This window comes from Maylandia zebra, linkage group LG22, assembly GCF_041146795.1.
Source record: "Maylandia zebra isolate NMK-2024a linkage group LG22, Mzebra_GT3a, whole genome shotgun sequence".
Lineage (NCBI taxonomy): Eukaryota > Metazoa > Chordata > Actinopteri > Cichliformes > Cichlidae > Maylandia > Maylandia zebra.
In genome coordinates this window covers 11,457,796-11,481,922 of record NC_135187.1, presented here as the reverse complement: position 1 = coordinate 11,481,922, position 24,127 = coordinate 11,457,796, and the positions used below count along the sequence as shown (strand labels likewise).

The following is a 24,127-nucleotide window of genomic DNA, read 5'->3' as shown; positions in this document are numbered from 1 at the left end:
TCTCCCACCGCTAGATGGCGACAGTAGACGCGGATATACCTGAAGGTACTGTAAACATCAGCTGTAAAAGAACAAAACAATTTTAGCTATATACTATATATACTATAGTGTAAAAATATACATTTGTTTTTCATTCGCACTATTAAATATAAAACTGTAAAAAACATAGAGAGAAAAACACATTAAAAGTCATCACTTTTCATCAAATGCCACTAATTTCATCATAGAAAATGTTAGTGTTGGATTGACATTACTCAAGCATGATATTAAAATTAATTCAATTTAATTCTAAAGCACACATTACATGCATATTTTGCATGTAAAATGTAACAAGACCATACACTGGATGTATGTAAAAGGGAAAATTTAAGTATGCAGTAAATACAATTGCCCATTCAAAAACAGCAATAATGTAATTTCAATATTATATGATAGCCATCTAGTTACTTATTAGAAAGACAGCTATAAAATGATCATCTATTTATAATAGGGTATATGCAAAGCCTTATTGAACGTGTGGTCATATTGATTTAAATGTCCTATGTATATTACTGTTTTATAGCCGCAAAGAGTCAGCGTGTTAGTAAAGAAGTTTAAACTTCATCCTACTCCTTTTCAAGCATGTAAATTATGTGGTATATACAGATAGTCATTAATATTTTTCCCCTATTAGTTTTTTTCTTCTGTTTGCAATGTTTGTTTGTTTTTTAAAGTATATTTACAGTAAAAAAAAAAACAATCAATTAATGTCTTAATCAAAATAGTCTTTTTTTTAATTTAATGGAAACTGAAGTCAGTAAATCAAATTGGTGGTTTACAAATTTTCACTCACACTTAAGGTGTGTCAATGATGGTTTCAAGTATTTATTTATTTTTGAATAGTTATATCTACAAGGATTTTATAACTTAAGGAAATAGATAAGTCTTGGTGGCTGGGGATCAGTCTTCCACGGCCCCCGCTCCGGCCTCCAAGGTAGGGTCCCGGTAACCCTATCCCGGGCAGGGTGAACTGTTCCCTTGATGTTCTACTCATAGGCGTCTTCTGTATCTTTCTTTGTCTGGTCCTTCACCCAGGACCCAGCTCTCAATTTACCAGTCGATCTGCATCCCTACCCCCACCTATGGTCATGAGCTGTGGGTAGTTCCTCCGAAGAGTGGCTGGCCTCTCCCCTAGAGATAGGGTGAGAAGTTCCTTCACATCAAAAGGACCCAGTTGAGGTGTTCCGGGCATCTGATAAGGATGCCTCCTGGGCTCCAAAGGGGTGAGGTATTCCAGGCATCTCCCACTGGGAGGAGGCCCCGGGGCAGACCCAAGGCATGCTGGAGAGATTATATCTCTCGGCTGTCCTGGGAACGCCTTGGTGTTCCCCCGGACAAGCTGGAGGAGGTGGCTAGGAAGAGGGAGGTTTGGGCTTCTCTGCTTATGCTGATGGATGGATGGATGGATGGATGGAAGTCAGACTTTTAAGCAGTAGACCTATTTTGTTTGACTCAAGGATAAATGAATTACACGTGTTTGCTTTGCTGTCAAGTCAGACCAATAAAACTGAGGAAAGGACTGGATTTGTCAGTCACATGTGGACCTACTTTCTTTATTTGATGAGTCTGGTTGCGTGACTTTATCCATGGTTTATATAGGATCAAAGGTCGCAGTCAACCTAGCACAACAACAGCAAGTTCAAGGAAGTACAGCTTCCTTCAAGGACTTGGTTTAGACTTTATTCCCTTTGAACAAACATGAGTAAAATGGCCTGATATAGGCTCAGATTAAAAAAAGACGTAGTTTATATATTTGTATTTTATACTAAAATTGACTGATAATAGATCCAATTAACAACACAAATACAGAAAAAACGATTCCTTCTACTTTGCAACTTTATTTTGCCTGTATGTTTCTCTTTGTTTTGACGTCACGTCACCATTTCCATCTGTGTTTGATGTACCGTTTCAACTTGAACTTTGTTTGTTCTTAAGGAAATGCAATTTGCATGGAGATCTTAAACACGCAAGGCAGAGATAAGGTACGCAAGGTACTGATAACAATGAATGTTAAATGCATTTTAACGCACAGTGGGCTCAAAAAGCAAGACCACTTGTTTAAATACTACTTTTTTAGCATCAGTTTTGGAATTTATTACATGCATTGTTCAAAGTGATGGCTTCAGCTGAGTCATTTAAATAAAAGACTGAATCTTTGAATAATATAGACATATTATTATACACACGTTTAGTCTGTGGCTCTTTTGCTTTAAGAATATCAGATATAGTTGAGTTGGGAAGTCTGTGCACTAGGGCTGCCACAAACGATTATTTTGATAGTCGACTAGTCACCGATTATTTATGCGATTAGTCGACTAATCAGATCATCATCCACTGGACGTAAAACTACAGCTTATTGCACCAGCAGCATCTACTCTTATATAACTATCATTAGCTTACAGCTTTAAGCTTTTAAGGTGCTAACTAAAAATAAAGACAAGATGATAGTTTATTCAATTCAATTTTAATGAAATTATATGTGCAATATGTTTGCTTGGGCGTTTTTTTTAAATGTGAATTATTTGACCATCTGCCGTTTGACCATCAGTATTGTCTCGGTGGAGTTTAATAAACTCCTTGCTATCTAAAATATAACAGGACACCGGAGTAAATTCTCCAGCATCTCACACTTCTGATGATCAGCTGTCTGCTTGACGTTTATTCAGCTGTGTAAAAACTATAACTTTAATCTCAGACAAACTGATTTACTCAGGAACAACTAAAATACTGGAAAAAAAAAGCCAAACAACAACATTTTTAATTTATCTAAGTGACTCATATATATTTAACCTGAGTAGTGAAAGACGGCGGTGGGTTTGAAAACAATTTGCCGGGAGTCCGGTGTTCTCACAGCGCTAGTGACCTAGCCCCCGGCTAGCTATCGAGCTAGTGGGTAACAGATGTCTCCGAAAACGTCGGAGCGCTTTTGAAAATATGTGGTGTCCTGATAAACTGAGCAGATATTTGAGGTTTACACAGCTACATTCTCGCCTGAAAATATGTTAAACGTTTATTTTGTGACCCAGAAAGAATAATAAGAGTAATATTAAAACTAACTAGCTACCGCCATTGTTGGAAACTAAGCTGGGCCGCGCTATGAATTCTGGGACAAAGCTGCTTCTTCTTCTTCTTCTTCTTCGGGGTTTAACGGCAGCTGGCATCCTTGTACATGCAGTGCTGCCATCTTCTGTTTCAGTCCGTTATTACACTCTTAAATCCTGCTACTTATTCCTGGGTCTTTTGGGATCTTACAAAGCTTCAAACGACGCGTCGACTATTAAATCAGTCGTCGACGATTTTGATAGTCGACGTAATCGTGACTAGTCGACAAATCGTGGCAGCCCTACTGTGCACAACTTGATAACTCATTTAATTCAGTTTAGTGTTATTTATATAGCGCCAAAACACAACAACAGTTGCCTCAAGGCGCTTAACCCATGTTATCACGGATTAATCAGACAATTTTGTAATCTTTGTAAGGCCAAGTAGTCCTTGACAATCAGCACCCTTGGACATTCTTGGTCTTAAAGTAGTTCTTCATCTTGGCACCGTTTAATCGTGCTCCTCAAAGATGGGTGGTGCTTGTTTATGAGGAATTACGTGTCATATTTTCCAGTCAAGAGTACAATTCAAGCTTGTAAAAATAACCTTTTTCCCCAATAACCTCAGAGTTTTAACACTTCTACAATCACTAAAGCAATCAAAGTTTTGATTGGCAGAGCCTTATGAACAAAGATTATTTGCCTCTGAGTCACTCATGTCTGCCTGAGTATCATTTTAACCCCTTGAACAATTGAAAGGATGATTTCCTATAATTTACACAATCCAGTTTACGCAAAGTAGTTTTTTAAAGCTACATTAGCTGTTTAGCTCTATAGTGTTTTCAGTCATTCGGATTAAGACATTTTACATGTTCATATTCATAACGGATTATATTTTAGACCATGTTTCTTAAAATGTGGAAATAGAACATTAACTTTTAGCTGTGTATCTTCACAGTCATACAGCTCATGGAAAAAATTGCTCCCTTTTTCCCCCTCAATCTCTTAAGATCCTAATTTTAGTAACAGTGCCCTCTGAAAGCAAATACTAGCATGCTAACATGCTAAAAGAAACATTAGCATGTAAATACTGCACAGTTGATATGAACGTCGTGATTTTAACATTTAACTAACTCTATATATCTCTCTGCAGCCTTCATTAATAATAATAATAATAATAACTTTATTTATAAAGCGCTTTCAAACAAAGTGCTGTATAACTGTTTAAAACTAAAGAGATAAAATAAATAAATAAATAAAAAGCGATACATAGCAATACACGTAAAAGACACAATACAAGTTAAAAACAGTAAGAATTTAAAAACTAAAAGCCATAGAATTAAGACTTGTAAGATAAGGTGAACAAATGTGTCTTCAGCTTAGTTTTAAAAACCTCCACGGAGCATGCCTGCCTAACATCTTGAGGGAGGGTGTTCCACAGAAACGGGGCACGAAAAGAAAAAGCACGCTCTCCAATTGTCTTTTTTCTGGCTCTAGGAACCTTTAGAAGGCCAGAGTCCTGAGATCGGAGAGCACGGGATGGAACGTAAAGATGTAAAAGGTCGGAGAGGTATGAAGGTGCCAGTCCGTTTAAAGCCTTGTAGATGAGCAGCAGGACCTTAAAATCTGCTCGAACCTGACAAGGTAGCCAATGCAGAGATCTCAGAACAGGGCTAATGTGCTCAAATTTCCCAATTCTTGTTAAAATGTGAGCAGCTGCATTTTGCACCATTGTTCAGTGTTGTTTAGTTTGTAGACAGTATGAAATTTATATATATATATATATATGTGTGTGTGTGTGTGTGTGTGTGTGTGTGTGTGTGTGTGTGTGTGTGTGTGTGTGTATATATATATATATAACAATTCTGTAACTGTAACTTCGGTCGTTGCTGTGCTTTTTTTGGAAGTCGAATTTCCCAGAGGAACCCACCCGAGGGATTAATAAAGTTCTATCTTATCTTATCTTATCTTATCTTAAATTTAGTAAGCAGTATTTATTTACAGATTTGTCTTTTATTGCTCAAACATCTGATCCTGTGGGAAAAAAGGTTTCAAATGACAATGTAGTTCTCTAAAAAGCGAATTACACCCCATGAGCCAATAGCTTCTAGAACCACCTTTAGCAGGAGTGAAATAATTGTTTTCTGTATGACCTTATTAGTTTCTCACATTGTTGTGAAGGAATTTTGGCCTATTTTTCTCTACCGTATTGCCTCAGTCGATTGGTGTTTGCAGACATTCATATATACACCGCTTTCTTAAGGTCCTGTAACAGCAATTCAGTTGGGTTGAGCTCTGCACTTTGACTGGTCCATTGCAAACCTCCGATGCTACGCTGTATCTGTAGCCACTGTGCCGATGAACTATTCTATAAGAAATATTTGGTGCTAAAATTCATATGGAAAATGTGTACTACATTAATAAAATCCCACTCTATTCTACATGGAAACATGTAAGAGTGTCACTTGCGATGTTTGTGCTATATTGTGTCCTGGGACATTTGGTTATCGGAACTTTCCTGTACCAGGAAATATGCAGTGCTGTGATAAACCAGCTGATAACGTGCTACAAAAGGCTACTTGTGATCTCATACCTACCAGAATCATTTGTTACAGGAACAAGTTTGCTTCCTCTCTATTGTTGTAATAATACGGTGGTAGGAGAGAAATGAAGTTATGTGTGTTGTTATTTAAAATGTTTTGTAGTTTTAGGTTTGTATTCGACTTCCCCCACAGGATACATATGCTTTCGTTAATCAACTATAAAACACCCAGTATGCACCTGTTACATACTCACATATTAAATATTTGTGCAATCAGTCTTAAAATTTAAAGGGACAATACACCTCAAATAAAAAATGACAGATTTTTCCACTTGGACTATAGTGCCATCCGTTTGGCTTGTTTTGGTGTGTATAGCCATGTGTCGGGACATTAAAATAGAAATAGAATTAAAATAGACTTGAAATCCTCAGCACCAGTGTCTGTTTTTCCAGAAATTATGACCTGGCTATTTAAGAAACAACAACAACGTATTTCTGCAGATAGAGTCACGTATCTACCTGTGAGAAGAACCTGATACATGTTAATATGTGACAAGATGCAAACGATTATGGCACCCTTTCCTCTCAGCATTCAACCTTGTGCATCTAATTCTTGGTTTTTTTTTAAGTAATTAAAACTGTATTCTGTTGCAATGATTCCACCCTTGAAAAAGAACTATTCGAAGAAATAATTAAAATCATCATGTCATATATGCCAGTGAAGAAAGTATGTAAACTTTTGACCATAGCTGAACGTTGTTTTTGCAATGGAAAACGGGTACAAAAACAAGTACAACAGAAAAGTAACAGTACTTCTCTTTTTTTCACAATGGTTTGGTCACATTCGATTTTTTTTGGAAGTTGATAGGGTTCCTCAAATATTTGTAAAACCTTATATCAGAAATTAAATATCACAGGTTCACATTCCTTTCTGTTTGCATCAGTTATTCCAAGAGTTCAACAAGACAAGGTGAAATCGAATGTGAGTAATTTACCATTTTAAAAAAATCAATACAAAATGTGAAGGTTTGTAAAGTAGAATTCTTGTGTTATCAAAATAACTACAGAGGGCTGGTTAGCTTTCCACTTTCATTTTCCCTTGAATGACCTTGTTGCTTCACAGTTTTTCTCTGTTGACTTACCCTCGGGTTTATTCCTGCCTTATCTGACCTTGCCTGAAAGTTAAATATAAAGAGGAGACAGATTTCATAAAAATGTAAGACCAAGGTTGTAAATCTAGAAATGTAATATGAATAAAAAGAGATGAGAACCGAGAACTGTGTTGTTAGTTAGAATACTTCCGAACATGCAAGGTCAAATTCAACAAAACCAGCTGTTATTTTAAGAAGTGGCAAATAGCAGTCTCTAGCAAGTCTCAAGATGCCCTTTTCCTTCTAACTTCACACAAGTCCTCATGTGATCCATCCTTAGTAATATAAAACAAATACAACTGCTACAAAAAAAACAAACTTTTTTGTACCATAACTAAGCCCTGCAAATTTTGTGATACAGGTTTATTCTTTTATGAAAATTTTTTTTTTACACAGTGAGTATAGCCAAAACTGTACCCAAAACACCCAACCTATTAGCATAACTTTTCACAAAATACATGGACACATGGTAGCATAATATCTCCTGTAATATGACACTACTGAGAAAGTGGGGGTCAGAACAATGTGTTTCCGCATCCTTCAGCATAATTTCAGCAGGTTCAGAGTTGTATCAGGAAGCAGTCACCGTGTTATAAAAAAAACCCAAAAACAAATATTAACCTTAGCTTTAGGAGAAGCATATGATTCTACTTTTAACAAAGTGCAGTGGAAGCAGTTTTCCCTCACATTGTTACTCTTTTTTACACACGAAACACATTTAGTTTCCTGTCATATAGGGCATTATGAAAGTGCACCAGAGTATATAACAGGGCATGGTTTTTTTTTCTCTGTTATCAGCATCAGTACTACTGGGAGTTGTCAGGTATAAAAGGTGAGCCAGCCATAAAGTACAAAGAGAATTTACCAAGACGACCAAGATGAAGATAACCGGGACAGTTCTCCTATGTGTCTGTTTGACCTTTATGTTTTTGGGCATAGAGGTAAGAGGCATTTTCACTTAATTTACCAAAGTTGCATTTATTTAAAAAAGAAAAAGAAGCCAGTTCAGGTCACCATGCTTTTACTAATGGCAAGCAACACAATCATTTGTTTTTCTAGCTTAAGTGTAGTTGGATTCAAATCAGAGGTAAATTAAATCAAAAGTCAATGCAAATGCAGGGAAAGAGAAGAAAACAAAAGGATATAAAACCAAAACCTTTTGACTGTATTTCGTTTTGTACATGTTTGAGGATGTAGAATTGAATCACCTCATCATTCTCAGCACATAGGCACTGTAAGTGTAAACAGTGACATTTTCTTAGATTGTGATTTAAAATTATTATTGAAATTAGTGTGAATCAGTGCATCAGTGAACAAGAACTGTATTAACAGCTCCTTCATTTCTAGGATTCTGTGAAACTGAATATATCCATACTTTACTTACTTAATTTTAAGATAAGATAAGATAAAACTTTATTAATCCCTCAGGTGGGTTCCTCTGGTAAATTCGGTTTCCAAAAGCACAGCACCGACAGAAGTTACAGAGTTACAGAATATTTTATATATACATATATATGTATATATATATATATATATATATATATATATATATATATATATATATATATATATATATATACATATACACACACATATATAAATACAGAGACATATATAAATAAAATATACGAAGGGGATAAATAGAATAAATAGGAATAAAAATAAAAATACAAGGAATACTTGCACATTTCAAGTATTGCGGTCTATTGCACCATTGACTATTAACAAAAATATTGCACAAAAGGTATTGCACAGTGAAGTGAAGAGGCACTACAGCTTAGTTGTTCCCCCCTCCTTTGTCCTCCTGTTTTTGTTCTCAATAATACGTTCTTCTTCTGTGTCAGCATTCAAATTTAAGTAAACTAAGTATGACTTATCAGATGTTACATAAAGCATAGGTCTGAACTACAAGTGGACAGAACAAAGAAGCAGGACTCAGGTTTAGGCCATCAGAGTACATGACAATCAGGCCCTGCAGCCCTGCCTATCACAGCGGTATGCAAAGTGCAGTTAATGCTTTCATGCTTCGCGTACTGTTGAAGCAATGTGTACCGAACTTTTGCATGCTTGTGCGTACAGAGGATTTTCCACTGAAACAGAGACACATCTGTAAGCTTTATTTATTCCACGAAGTTTGACACAGAGTGGAAATGCAGACAGAAGAACATGGAAATTGAATTTAGAGTAGTGATAAGTATTACAAATAAATGGTAAATGGCCTGTATTTATATAGCGCTTTACTAATCCCTAAGGACCCCAAAGCGCTTTACACATCCAGTCATCCACCCATTCACACACATTCACACACTGGTGATGGCAAGCTACATTGTAGCCACAGCCACCCTGGGACGCACTGACAGAGGCGAATAAGTACATGATATCAATATCAAATCAGTTTATCAACATATATGATATAAATTAGAATGCCTCATGTTATCTCCTTTGTCATTTTTTAATTAGATCTGCTTTACAGTAGCAATTTGTTCCACATGAATTGCTGACATTGACGTCTGTAATTTATTTAAAATAGCTAAAACACTGTTGCTGGATAGATATGAGCATATGGCTCTGCAACAGTCTACATGAATATTTAGATATATCTTTTACACCGTGAACTTTTATTTTCTCTTACAGGGCCAAGGCACCACAGATGTCACAACTCCAGCAGTGACCAATAACAGCACTACGAGTAATAGCACTCAGCCTGCAGCGACCACACCTCAATGGAACGCCACTGTTTCTTACACGACAAACACCACCCATGCCCAAACTCCTAAAACCACAAGAATACCATCTGACACCACCTCCCACTCTACAGATAATGTCACTTCATCACAGGGGTCCTCCGTGTCCCCTGGGGCTACTCAAAACCCTGGAACCCCAGCATCCACCACACAGAAATCCACAGGGACTACCAGCAAAAATTTTACCACAATCTCATCTACAACGACAAAAGGAGGATCTGCTCCTTTGTTTGGGTTCTGCAGTCAGCTGCTGGTGTTTGCTGTCACTATTCTGATCTGCTGTGCTTTGGAATGAATGTATGAAAGTATAGAATCTGCATTTAAATCCTTAAATGCTGTGGAAACATATTACATTATTATTACAGCCTCGTATTAAATGGCTGCTTCTTTAAGGCTGTGATGTGCTCTGTTTGCACTGAGTCTTTCTCTGCTTTTACACAAATATCCATAAGTTATGTATGACACTGTGCTTCAAATGTTAATGCTATGTTTCATTCATAAATACTAAAAGGGAATAAAGGAAACCAATGTGTTTTGGCAAATAAAGTAAAATGGTGATCTTTTGCGGAGGCTGAAGAGTTAATTGTACTGAACACTTCAGCCAACCTCGGGTTTGTTTTAGCTGAAGGAAACGGCAGTGGTGCACCCACAGCTCCATTTGCATGTTGGCTTAACACTAAAAAAGCTAGGCAACATCACATTTGAATTCATGCTGTTTGTACAGTAGCATCTTTGTTTCTCTCATGCCAACATGTATTTATGCATGTATATTATTATATTATTTGGGGAAAAATTTAACTACTTCAACTAGAAACTATACAGATCAACATCTAGCAAAAACAAACCAAAATCTAACAAGACCAAGTCACAAAATGTTCTGGTGGAGTATTTGCAAATTAAAAATAATAATACCATTTACAGTTTTATATATATGTATATATAATTATGCTAATACTAGTTCTAGTCGCACCATATAACTCATATAAGATATGATATTGAAATTTTGCATAAAGTATAGATTTTTATGTCTGTAAGCCAATCAATATCTCAACCTCCCATTCAGCTTTTGATATATCTGCAATTGCCATTTATCCATTTTAACAATAAAGATCCATTTTCTTTATGTCTTAAAACAACCTGTCCTTCACCCCGTACCCTTTCATCCACCTTTCCTGTTTTCATGCTATTACCTCTTGGTCTGACCTGCTCCCTCCCCCCTCAAGTCATGTTTCATCATCTTGTCCTCATCAACCCCATCTCCATGACTCATTCCTTGCACCCTTCACCTCTCCTTCACCATATACCCTTCATTGTATTGCATTCCATGTTTCTATAACCTTTCCCAGATTGTTGGCTAGGAGTAGGTCTCTCACAACACAGGATGCATGCCTTGTACTGCTCTGCTGATGAAAAAGTTGTGAAGTGTTTGTATAACTGCAAGCTTAAAAGATGAGAATACATAAGCAAATATCTTGGTTTATAACTGGTTAATGACATCTGTTGCCTCGTTGGACAATTCCTCTTTGATCTGGAATAAAGAATAAATCCAGTCTGCGTTTGACATGGTATTTAAAGTTAATTTTCTAAGGAAGACTTTTCCTCTGGGACGTCTGTGTCATAGTATGTTTGGGGGTTTTCTGTAAATGTAACCACTTCCAACCTTTGTCTATTAGTATCCAAAGCTATATATAGTAGTACCTGGTAGAGGACCCGAGCTTGAAGGATAAACCGCCCGCAGGGGCGTGCTGGGTGGTGTTTTTATATATATATATATATATATATCACGGTTCGATATTTTTTCGATACAAAAAAAAATGTTCATGCCTTTTTAATTTGTCATTATATATTATATTATTATAAATATATATTTTAACTCAAAAGTACAGTTTTTAAATTTAATGTTGCTGAAACAACAAAATAATAAAAAAAAAAATAAATCTGATTTAGAAATCACTTTGGAAAAGAGAGTTTATTACAGAGAAATGGCTCTTTCCAAAATAAAAGCTATACTATACGCTTCTTCTGGGCTATATTCTCAGCAGCATATTAAACATACCAGGTCCCCATAAGGAGAATCATGTGTTAACGGCTGTCTAAAAGTTTGTAGCATGCGTGCTTGTTGTTTTTGTCTGCTTCCACTTGTCTTTGCACTAGGATGATGTCAGTGTGAATGTGCAGTCATCTTCGTTGTGTTCCCACTAGTGCTGTCAGCGTTAATCTCGTTAAAATGACATTAACGCCACAACGCGGCAAATCTCCATTAATGAGTTACCACGGATCGCCCCATGCGTGGGGCTGGACGGCGTCAACACCTTAACAAGCTAACTGCGCTAACACACTAGTTCCCACCAATTGAGCATTGCGTGGCACATCCGACATACTGTTTTACTTTTGTCCATGGCGCGCTTACCATCAGGGTCATGCTTCACATGAAAACCAAGATAGTTCCAAACGCGGTTCAATTTTGGGTAGCGTAGAGGCAGTTGCCATGTTGCAATGAGCTTAGCTTCTGTCTTGCTAGCTTGCGCTGCACTCAGTGGATCTGCACTCGACAGTGCAGCCTAGGCAGAGTAGTCGAACGCAGATCCACTGAGCGCTCAACATAGACAGCATCGTCAGAAGAAAAGTTGATAAAATAAATAAAACATTTTGTATTATTCGATACATATGCGTACCGAACCGAAAGCACTGGTGAATATTAGGAGTGACAAAGTCTAAAGACCCGAACGTCCACGGAAAAAAACGGGTGGATAATCGCAGAATCACTTCAGTGGTAATGAGAAATCCCTTCTGTCAGGAAGTGCTGTGTGGCAGCCAGGAGTTGGACCCAAAATGCAGGCACTCAGACTCGAGGGATGAACTCAAAACACTCAGCTTTATTCGCTTGCAGGGGAAAAGCATACAAAACTAAACCTCACTGGGGAATCTATAAACTACACTACAAGGCACACGAGGAAACACACAGCTAGAGTGACGACGCAACACTGACACAGAGAAACACAGGGCTTAAATACACTGGGGAATAACAAGGGAATGAGACACAGAAGGAGAGCACAGCTGGGGGAAATCAGAACTGAAGAGACAAGGAAGCAAAGTAGGATACACTCACATCAGACACAGACCTTCAAAGTAAAACAGGAAGTATAACATTGAGGCATGAACTTGACATAGTAGAGACAAAGCAACTAAGAAACACAGAGACATAACCATAAGGCGAAGAACCAAAAGACTAGAGATGATAAATAATACACAGAGGGAAATCCTGGAACACAAGAAACTAGACTCGAGGGAGTAACAAAAGACCAACCATGAGAACATAATTCACAATACAGAGTGACAGAAAACACAAGAAACTCAAAACATGCGAAGACACAGACCAAGAAACACAGACTTTACACAGAAAAGAGGGGCACAGAGAAACATGAGGGGCAAGGGATCAAAACTAGAAACCATAGAATAAATCACATGAGTACTCGACAAAATACAAAAATCACAAAGAACTAAAAAAGCTGGGTGAAGAGACCCAGGATCCTGACACCTTCACAACTACCAACCAAGTGAACAACACTCTCCAGGAGGTAGGTGTATCAATATCAAAGTCTGCCATAAAGAGAAGACTGCATGAAAATAAACAAAGAGAGTTCACTGCAAGGTGCAAGCTACTCATAAGCCTCAAGAAGATAAAGGCTAGATTTAAAAAAAGAGACATGCTCAAATCCAGCTGAATGCAGTCAAATTGATTTGGTAGATGGACAATGACCCAAAACATACAGCCAAAGCAGCCCAGGAGATTATTAAAGCAAAAAATTGGAATATTCCTGAATGACCAAGTCAGTCACGTGATCTTAACCCAACTGAGCATGCATGCCACTTGTGGAAGACTAAACTTTGAACTGAAAGGCCCACAAACAAACAGCAACTGAAAGCTCCTGCAGTCAAGGTCTAAAAAGGAGGAAAGCCAGCATCTGGTGAAGTCCATGAGTTCAAGACTTCAGCCGGTTATTAGCAGCAAAGTATTAGAAATGAACATTTTATTTTCCTGAAATGTGAATATTTAGTGAAATGAAAGGATTGTGTTAAAGATGTTTTAGTTCTTCACATTTTTATGCAGTCTTTTTGTTGAACCCACTGAATTGAAGCTGAAAGTCTGCACTTTACCTCCATCTGAGTCGTTTCATTTAAAATGCATTGTGGTAATGTACAGAACGAAATTAGAAAAAGAAGTTGTCTCTGTCCAAATATTTATGGGCCTAACTGTAAGCCTGACAAATCAGCGTGCTGTTTGAACTTTGAAAGGTTAAAGTAAATGTAGTTGTGGAGCTGTTGATGTACTGTTGCTACTTTAAAAAGGATCACATCAGACAAAAACTTCAGTGAAACATTGTACTTTACAACACTGCCTAATTAAACAAGATGAAAGAAAATGAGGTAAAATAACATGTTATTTGAAACTGTTGAGTAAGTTTAGGGTTGGAGTTCTACAAAAGAATAAAAATAGCATCGAGTCAGCAGCCTGAGACACAAGAAAGACATTAGAGAGAAGGTATCACATCCATAGGTTAGGTTTCATTTGGCACAGTGTAAAGTTTTGCATTTGTGGTCCATCACTTGGGTGGAGGCTGACAGGTGAACAAGGTGAATGCAATATAAAAAGGCCAGCTTTGGAAGAGAGCACATATTGTACAAAACAAAGACTTGAGTACGGGAAACAAATCACATTTTAACAAGATATTTTAAGCTGTTAGCTTTCAAGAGGAAATTATATTTCAAGCAATATGAAGTACTTTTTCCTGGCGCTGCCTTTCCTGACTCTGCTGGGATTTCCCTTTTCCAAGGTAAGACTTGAAATTAAAAGTAAAAAAGAATGAATGTAACAAAAAATAAACAAGAAACAAACAGCAATCTTTGTTGATCAAACACACTTAAATAAATAAATTAATTAATATTCAGGGAATTCTAACCAGTGAGCCAAGATGATTTTTGATGGAAAAACTATTCTGATTCATATTTTTCACTGTTAATGCATTGCATTGAAATCACTTCCTTAATGGGCAATTATTACATATAAAGTATACAATATCATTTGTAGTGTCAGTTTTATTAATTTATTATTCAGTGTCATAAATTCTGTTGGTTTGCTCTTTAGCATGCGCCACTAATGTCTGCAGCAAAAGGACCCGATCCTACCTACAATTTATCCCCAGCTACTAATACTACCACAACTGACAGTGAGACTAACAGCAACAGTGGCTCTGGCAGCGGCACCCAGGCTTCCACCAGCACGACGACCACAGCCGCAGGGGTATCGTCAACCAAGGTGACTACAAAGCACCTCGAGGCAACTGTTGCTGTGATTTGCCACTGTATAAATGAAAACTAATTGAATGCAAAGAGAGGATAGAGTCGCATTGCCACCTCTGTGGCTCTGCTGTTTGGACCTTTTGCTTTTTAAACCATAGTGCAGTGGGCAATCTGAAGTCTCAGAGACAGAACTAGACTACAGTGTTATTTATCACACAGCAAATCAGAGTTTATTGTATTTACTTGTAGATGAAATACATTACCAGCTGCAAGAAATAATCAAAAAAGATAAAAGTAAAAAAAAAAAAAGGAAATCTTTGTTTTTCATATTTCTTTGAATTGAAAGTAATGTGATCAAACACACACTACAATAAATATAAAACAAAAAAATGTATAAATTATTAAATTAATAAAAAAAAATACTTGAGGAAATCTTACCAGTGAACCAAGATTGTTTTTGATGGAATATCTATCCTGCTTCTGTATTTTTCAGTGTTAATGCATTGCTTTAAAATCTCGGCCTGAACGTAAAGTTATTACATGTAAAGCATACAATATCATACTCTGTAAAATCCAGCACAACAGAGTGTCATAAATTTTGTTGCTTTGCTCTTTAGGACATGAGGACAACCACTGCATCAACAGGTCTGAGTACTACCACTACTGACAGTAAGACTAGCAGCAACAGTGGCTCTGGCAGCGGCACCCAGGCTTCCACCAGCATGACGACCACAGCCACAGGGGTATCGTCAACCAAGGTGACTACAAAGCACCTGGAGGCAACTGTTGCTGTGATTTGCCACTGTATAAATGAAAACTAATTGACTATGTGCACGTTAGCATATGCTACTTCCGGTGCGGAAACTCCTGTGGGGAGCTTTGTTTCCGGTGTCCTATTCACGCCCTGTTTACGGTCCAAAACAAGTTAAGCAAATGAATGAATGAAGCGGCGATTTACGTTTCTATAGATGTCTTGGGCATTTACCCAATATATCTGTAAATGATGTTCATCGACTTGTCGATATTTTTTCCCTGCGCCTCAGAGCAAACGAGAAAAGGGATTCAAATGTCATATTTCTCAGTATTAGTAAACAGCTGTCCCTCGTTTATCGCGGGTCTTATGTTATAAAAATAACCAGCGATAGGTGAAATGTGAAACGTGTTATAGTGAGGGACCACTGTAATTTTGAAGGTAAGTCACAACATACCCTTCGTAAATACTAATGTATAGAAACCCTTACCAGCAATCATTCATTTTTTTGTGTGGGTTTTTTTTCACGGTTTGTTAACATGCTGTGTAGGTGTGTACTTGACTAGCTGATATCGACATAACGGGGAAACATCTGGTTTGACTATAGTTCAGCTGTAGTTTGAATGCTGAACATTTGCCTGTTTAAATCACAAGACCAGTCACTATACAGAGATGTGCTTCTGAATGTGGACGATGTGTCTTCTGCTGCAGTAATGCAGTTCTGCTTGTGTTGAGTGATAAACAACTGATCGATCTAAACTCTTTAAACGTCAAAATTGATCATTAGATTTTTTTATGACACAAAGGTGGTGAGTGTTCCCACCTTCTGCTCTTTGTAACTTAACGCGATCTTTCCGTTTTCAAGTTTTGGACTTGATTTTGGAGTATATCTTCGCAGTAGCGATTGACCGCAAAGTAAAGCTACCGGAAATGTACCACCCCACATCCGGTCTCAAACCAGGAAGTTAGCATTTTCTCGTGCACATAGTCAATTGAATGCAAAGAGAGGATAGAGTCGCATTGCCACCTCTGTGGCTCTGCTGTTTGGATCTTTTGCTTTTTAAGCCACAGTGCAGAGGGGAATCTGGAGTCTCAGAGGCAGAATTAGACTACAATGTTATTTATCACACAGCAAATCAGAGTTTATTGTATTTACTTGTAGATGAAATACATTACCAGCTGTAAGAAATGATCAAAAAAGATAAAAGTACAGAATAAATGAATAAATAAAATGGAAATCTTTGTTTTTTCATATTTCTTTGAATTCAAAGAAAAATGAAAAACGTATACACTAAAATAAATAAATGTATAAAGTACGTGAGGAAATCTTACCAGTGAACCAAGATTATTTTTGATGGAAAAACTATCCTGCTTTTACATTTTTTCAGTGTTAATGCATTGCTTTAAAATCTCGGCCTGAACATAAAGTTATTACATGTAAAGTATACAATATCATACAGCACAATGCAGTGTCATAAATTCTGTTGGTTTGCTCTTTAGGTCATGGGGACAACCACTGCATCAACAGGACTGAGTACTAAAACTACTCGCAATCAGACCAGCAACAGCGGCTCTGGCAGCGGCACCCAGAGTGGAGAGAGCCACATCGTCACCTTTGTGGTTCTGCTGTTGGGATCTTTTGCTTTTCCAGCCATGGTGTAGTGAGCAATCTGGAGCCTCAGAGCCAAAACTAGACTACAATGCTATTTATAAAACAGGAAATCTGAGTTGATTGTATTTAGTTGTAGATGATGGTAGTGAAAGAGCTAACCTATAGCATCTCAAAAGATATGTGTGTAAGTCATAAGGTGATTTATAGAGCACTTTCCACAGTGGAAAGAGTGCAATGCCTAATGATATGTAAAGGAGAATTGTCTGTATTTTTAAAAGCACCTCAAAGCATATTTTGGCACATTTCAGTTGTTTTATTTCAAAGGTGACATGCCCTTACACATCTTTACACTATTATACCCATTACCTGTTTATTTTCTTGTGTGATACTTGATGTATAAGTTAAGTCAAATTTTACCTGTAGACATGTTATAATATAGTGATGTCTGTTGAAGATTTCCGTCTGTATTAGTATAATTATTTGCACAATTTACAATAATTATTTGATCTTTATGCATTAATGTGTGAAATAGATTCAACATAAAACACTATCTAACATAAATGGTAATAAAACAGAGCATCGTTTTAATGGATGCGTGATTATGTGTTTTAATAACAATAATTCAATTAATTTCTGCTCTTTTTTTATACTGCAAATTTTTAAAACCATCCATCCATCAGTTCTCTTCCACGTATCCTTTTCAGAGTTGCAGGGGGGCTGGAGCCAATCCCAGCTACAATAAGGCTAGAAGCAGGGTACACCTTGGATAGGTCATCACTTTTTCGCAGGGCTAATATAGAGAGACAGACAACCATTCACAGCTATATGCAACTTATAATCATCAGTTAACCTAACCCCACTAACAGCATGTCTTTGGACTGTGGGAGGAAGCCAGAATACGTGGAGACAACCCACACAAACACGGGGAGATCATACAAACTCAACACAAGACCCTGGTCACAAGGTGAAGTCAAACTCAGGAGGCAACAGTGCTAATCACCACTGCAAAAAAAGAAAAAAAATCAGTCCAGATATCTATTATGATTGTTGAGTATGCTTCACTGGAATCAGGTTTTTGTTGGCACGGTTGATCTTTTTCTTTTTTTGTTTCTTCGCCTGTCCTGTTTGGTTCTTTTGCCATCAGAATTATTGTCTAAAGGCAAAGAAAGATGCCCAACGGATTTACTTTACCAAATGGACCATCCCGGCCTTGCCGTATTGGTCTATTTGATTCATCTTTGCTTTCATTGTTTATTTTATTTTATTTTTGCTTGCTACACACGGGACAGACATGACTGGGGGAAAGAAAAGGGAGAAAGAAAGAGGGAAAGAAAAACAGCAGGGAAGAGGAACGGTGATAAAGGGGAAAAAAAACAAAAAAAACAAAAAACAAACAAAACAAACAGACAAAAAATACATATATAAATCACCTGGATCACCTGTTGAGAAAGAAAAAAGAGAAAACAAGCAAAAAAACAACAACAGAGCAATATAATAAACAACATCATCGCGATGATCTATGTGAATATAACAGTAAATACTAAATATTGAATATTATTGTGCTACCTAACCCTAACCCCTGCACATTTCTCAGCACTCACCCAACGTGGAGACAGACATAAATAGACACTGTACACACAATCACACTCCCCAAGCGTACTCTAGGTCTAGGTACCCTTGCCCCTGGAGGGGGAACCTGCACCCAGACCCAGATAGTGTTACCCTCTTCCCTGGGGTGGAGAGAAGAAGACCGCCCCGACTCCGCAGCAGCAGGGAGGCCCACATTCCAGACCCCAATCGGACGGCCAACTCCTCCTCCCAGCCCCCACGCCCCAACAGGCAACAGAGAACGGGGGTGTGTGAAGACTCCAAACCTCCCTCCGCCTGCTCATATGTAGTGTTGATGCATGTGTGTTCTAAGGTGCATTTAAAACCCAGGAGAGCATGGAGCTACCTGCCAGAGAGCAGCAGGTAAGTGCATCGCCCCTCCTGATAGCCCTCAATGTATATGTGTATTTAAAATTGAGAGGTGGGCAACGGCGCCAGGGGTGAGGTTGTACACTCTAATGGTCTTCTGGATGCTGTGTAGCGTGCCCACCCCCAAGGTCCTATATGTATGTGCTATGAGAGTGTGAGTAATGTGAATGTCTAAATTGTGGGATGAAATTGAGGCACAGGCAGCCAGAAGGGGACAAAGGGGGGGATGCCTCCCCTGAACCCTGGTGGCACACCTGCACCCCAGGGCCTTGCCTGTTCAGTAGTGCCGCCTGGCCCCACAGAGCCCGGGACAGCCCACCCGACCCCACCACAGAGAAAACTGCACCCACCCCGTCATCCACTCATCTTCCAGACTACACAAGACAATAGACACCCAGGCTGAGTTCTCCGCCTCCCCTATATCTCCCCCACCTGCAGAGTGATTTCCTGGAGAGAGGATTCTGTTCAATTCAATTTTATTCATATAGCGCCAAATCACAACAAAAGTCGCCTCAAGGTGGTTCATAGATACAGAGAAAAACCCAACAATCATATGACCCCCTATGAGCAAGCACTTTGGCGACAGTGGGAAGGAAAAACTCCCTTTTAACAGGAAGAAACCTCCGGCAGAACCAGGCTCAGGGAGGGGCGGCCATCTGCTGCGACTGGTTGGGGTGAGAGAAGGAAGACAGGATAAAAGACATGCTGTGGAAGAGAGACAGAGGTTAATAACAGGTATGATTCAATGCAGAGAGGTCTATTAACACATAGTGAGTGAGAAAGGTGACTGGAAAGGCAAAACTCAATGCATCATGGGAATCCCCGGCAGCCTACGTCTATTGCAGCATAACTAAGGGAGGATTCAGGGTCACCTGGTCCAGCCCTAACTATATGCTTTAGCAAAAAGGAAAGTTTTAAGCCTAATCATGAAAGTAGAGATAGTGTCTGTCTCTCGAATCCAAACTGGAAGCTGGTTCCACAGAAGAGGGGCCTGAAAACTGAAGGCTCTGCCTCCCATTCTACGTTTAAATACTCTAGGAACAACAACTAGGCCTGCAGAGCGAGAGCGAAGTGCTCTAATGGGGTGATATGGTACTACAAGGTCATTAAGATAAGATGGGGCCTGATTATTTAAGACCTTGTATGTGAGGAGCAGGATTTTGAATTCAATTCTGGATTTAACAGGAAGCCAATGAAGGGAAGCCAAACAGGAGAAATCTGCTCTCTCTTTCTAGTCCCTGTCAGGACTCTTGCTGCAGCATTTTGGATTAGCTGAAGGCTTTTCAGCAAGTTTTTTTGGACATCCTGATAATAATGAATTACAGTAGTCCAGCCTGGAAGTAATAAGTGCATGAACTAGTTTTTCAGCGTCACTTGGTCTTTCGTTAATTAATAGGCTGGTGTGAAAAATTGCTGCCACACCGCCCCCTCAGCCTGTGCTTCGAGATTTCTGGTAGTTAGAATGACTCAGGGGAGACCTCCTGCAAGATGTAACAGCCTCCCCCACCAGTTGAAGAGCCCCCCAGGTGGCTCAACCAGGACCCTAGCCCCGAGACGGAGCACCCCCAGGGGTTTTAAGAGTAAGAAATTGTACCACTCTTGATGGTGTTTGTAGTTCAACTTGACCCGGTTTAAATTTCTTTTTTACTATGGATTTAATTTGTTGATATTCTAAAAATCTTTTCTTGTTGATCCCATATTGTGTAACTAGTCTGTCAAATGGAATAAATTCTGTTCTTTCTAATATATGTTCCAAGTATTTGATTCCTTTACAACTCCAATCTGGAAAGTTTATCATATTATTGTTTTGTAATATGTCAGGGTTTTTCCAGATAGGTGTACGTTTGCATGGGATTAATGAAGACGCCGTCAATTTTTGGCACGGTTGACCTAAAAAAAGTAGTCAGACAGGATGCTGTATGTATGATGCAAAAAAAAGACTTGAAGAAAAGTTGCAGAGGTTCACGTTGCTTACATTCAATACAAGCTCTACTTGCACAACAGTGTGGTCACGATTGGACATTTACGTGGAAGCAAACTAAAATACTTATATAGAACCAAAACACAACCAACCACAACAAAGGTGCTTTTTTACTGTAAGATAAAGCCCCCCCAAAAAATACAGAGAAAGGTTCAAGCTTCTTAAATGTTTTAGGAGTAGTCTCAGCAACAGCTAAGTGATTACATATTTTGAAGGTGCATTATCCTTTAACTCTGTTTTTCTGAAAAATAAATTATATCTTGACGAGTCGACAGCTGTATTGGGAAGGATGTTGCGAATAAATCACAAAAGTGGCGTTAATGCTTTTGTGGAATGACAATGCAATGTGATATCAGGTCCACGAAAGCAGGAAAAAAACATGCAAACAAAAGAAATCAAATAAAAAGCGAAAAACACTTCAGTAGATATCTGATAAACAAAAGAAGTTACTAAAGAGTAAAATAATAGAATAACACTCAAATAGATTGATATTGGGATTTCTTTTCACATTTTTTAACTATCCATTCATCCATTCTCTTCCGTTTATCCTTTTCAGGGTTGCGGGAGCACTGGAGCCTATCCCAGCTGTTTTAAGGCAAGAGGCAGGGTACACCCCGAACAGGTCGCCAGTCTGTCACAGGGATAAAAAACAGACACAGAAAACCATTCGCACTCACATTCACACCTACGGGCAGTTTAGGGTTTCCAGTTAGGGTTTTCCCCACTAACTGCATGTCTTTGTCCCATGCAAACACTGGGAGAACATGCAAACTCCACACGGAAAGACCCCGGCCTGATGGTGGAATTAAAATCAGGACCTTGGTGCTGTGAGGCAACAGTGCTAACCACCGTGCTGCCACATTTTTAACTAATCTTATGAAATAGCATGAACTGTGATGCACATACAGTTGTGATATGTTTGAAGTTAAATTTAAATCTGCAACTTAGTAGTCTCTATTGCCCTCTTCTGCCCAAGTAACTTCATTACAAAGATGGTTATTTGTTAGGCTGTTAAGGCTGTAAAAAAGCCAGTGAGTGAAACAGGTGTTAATCTTGACTTTAAAATAATAATCATTTGTAGATAGAGTCTTACAAGCGTAAATGTCAAATTTCTGGCACAACTTCACCTACTTCCAAGGTGCATGGAGAGGATGATAAACTCACAACGCAGGGACTCCAGCAAAACTTAAAATGAAAGGGGAACAACTTTATTGACTAACCAACGCGTTTGGCTTGTGGCCTTCATCAGGGTCCATCAAGGCCACAAGCCAAACGCGTTGGTTAGTCAATGAAAACTCTATCAGTGCCATCAGTAATAGCAGCTGAAAACTAAGAAGCAGCTTTTCGTTGTTTTCAAAACCCCTTTTCAGGGTCAAAGGTTTGTTATTGTCTCAAGTGAGAAACCGCATATGCCTTACTATTCTTAAATGACTGAAAGTTATCTTTATCCTACACTAACGTTGCTTAAGGGCAAGTATTTTTGTGTTTTTGTTACTCATTGGGGTTCTAGGTCATCTAACAGGAGGAAGTAAGATTCAGTGACTGACGATAAACAGAGCAACACTGGACAATGCTTAACAAGGAGCAACAATAGTACAGGGAAGGTAGTAAAATACAGGTTACAAATTAAAGCACAAGTAAAACACATTGACTGAAGCGGCTCAGTCAATGTGTTTTATGATAGTTGTGTTAAAAAGTTTGTGTTATTGTGAAATTTAAGCATTCAAGGTAAAGGTTAGCTGAAAGGGGTAACAAGAACTCATACTTTCCATACACTGAAAAATTTCTGACACTTGTCTGTTTGATCATTTTGATGCTGAAGGATTTCTTTTTTCCTTCTAATGTTTTCAGCACAGCGAATAAAGTATCCGTTCTGGGCACTTGTGATTGCTTATGCTTATAACTAATCCAAATTCTATTAAAATTGCACTAGAGAAAATACCTTGAACAAACACAAGCATGCATGCATGCACTCTCAAACATTCAGTAACACTCTGACAACTTCCTGGATGCTGGTCATCCAGGTCACACACTACGTCACACCTACCCCACCTGAAACGTGATATTATTGTATAAAAGCTCAGTGTCCCTGAACTCAGGAACAGGTTACAAGGAGAAGTTTCAACGAAACTTAGCACAAAAGTACATTATACTCTGATTTTTGTGCAATAGAACAATTTCTGTAACATCTCTGGTGCATCTCTGCCTCCTTGGTTCTTTCCATTATGGATTTATTGTGTCTGGGTTTTTTTACACTGGTTTTGCTGGCACAGGTAATTACCTATTTTTAAAGTTTTTTAAAAAATGTTTTATTGAGTTTTATAATGATAAAAAGTCAATAAAAGTCAAAGTCAATAATTTAGGGGAAACATTGCAGAAAATGTGTGAATACAAAATGTTTCACAAACATGAGTGTATCGAGCTGACATGTCTAAAAGGATTAAAGTATTTAGAGGAGTTTTTATGTAAAAGTTCTTGCCAAACATTGTTAGGAGGATATCTAAAGGTGAAGAAGTTTTTAAAATAGAATTACATTTGTTTAATCATTATAGATTAATATTGGTCATCTTTTCCTGCCACTAGTAAATACTCAAGAAATTTCTGTTTGTGGTAACTGTAGCAGACACTTTGGAGGAATGATTAACTTCATTCGGAGAAAGAAACCGTTAATTTCTGATCTAATGTATTAATTCCTTACTGGAAAGAAATAATAGGTCAAGGAGAGTTTAGGTCATCCAAATACCATAGAATACGATTAACAGACTAAATAATGGGTTATGATGACAGCATAGGCACAGAAATTTTGCTGTTGTGCTTTTAGTCATTACATTTGTTGAAATGATATTCTATTTTATTCCTTCTGAGACTCCAAGAATCACTACTGCTGATCCAGGCAATACAACTGAGACTGCCACCCTGGACAACACAACTACAGCTGCCACCCTGGACAACATAACTAAAGCTGCTACCCTGGACAACACAACTACA

The 24,127-nt window shown here is 38.2% G+C and overlaps 1 protein-coding gene and 1 long non-coding RNA gene across 2 annotated transcripts; both read left to right on the top strand.

Moving 5' to 3' along the window:
* The first annotated feature begins 7,499 nt into the window (after window positions 1–7,499).
* On the top strand, window positions 7,500–11,078 carry LOC101485996 (uncharacterized). Its single transcript, XR_191121.5, has 2 exons — window positions 7,500–7,714; window positions 9,408–11,078. It is a non-coding gene; the product is annotated as an uncharacterized LOC101485996 (long non-coding RNA).
* A 3,593-nt stretch (window positions 11,079–14,671) lies between these two features.
* LOC143414800 (uncharacterized) lies at window positions 14,672–17,702 on the top strand. The gene is made up of 3 exons (XM_076879696.1): window positions 14,672–14,834; window positions 15,436–15,576; window positions 17,070–17,702. Exons 1-3 carry the CDS (start codon window positions 14,676–14,678, stop codon window positions 17,229–17,231), a joined length of 462 nt encoding a protein of 153 aa, XP_076735811.1. The 5' UTR covers window positions 14,672–14,675; the 3' UTR covers window positions 17,232–17,702.
* The last annotated feature ends 6,425 nt before the right edge of the window (window positions 17,703–24,127 follow it).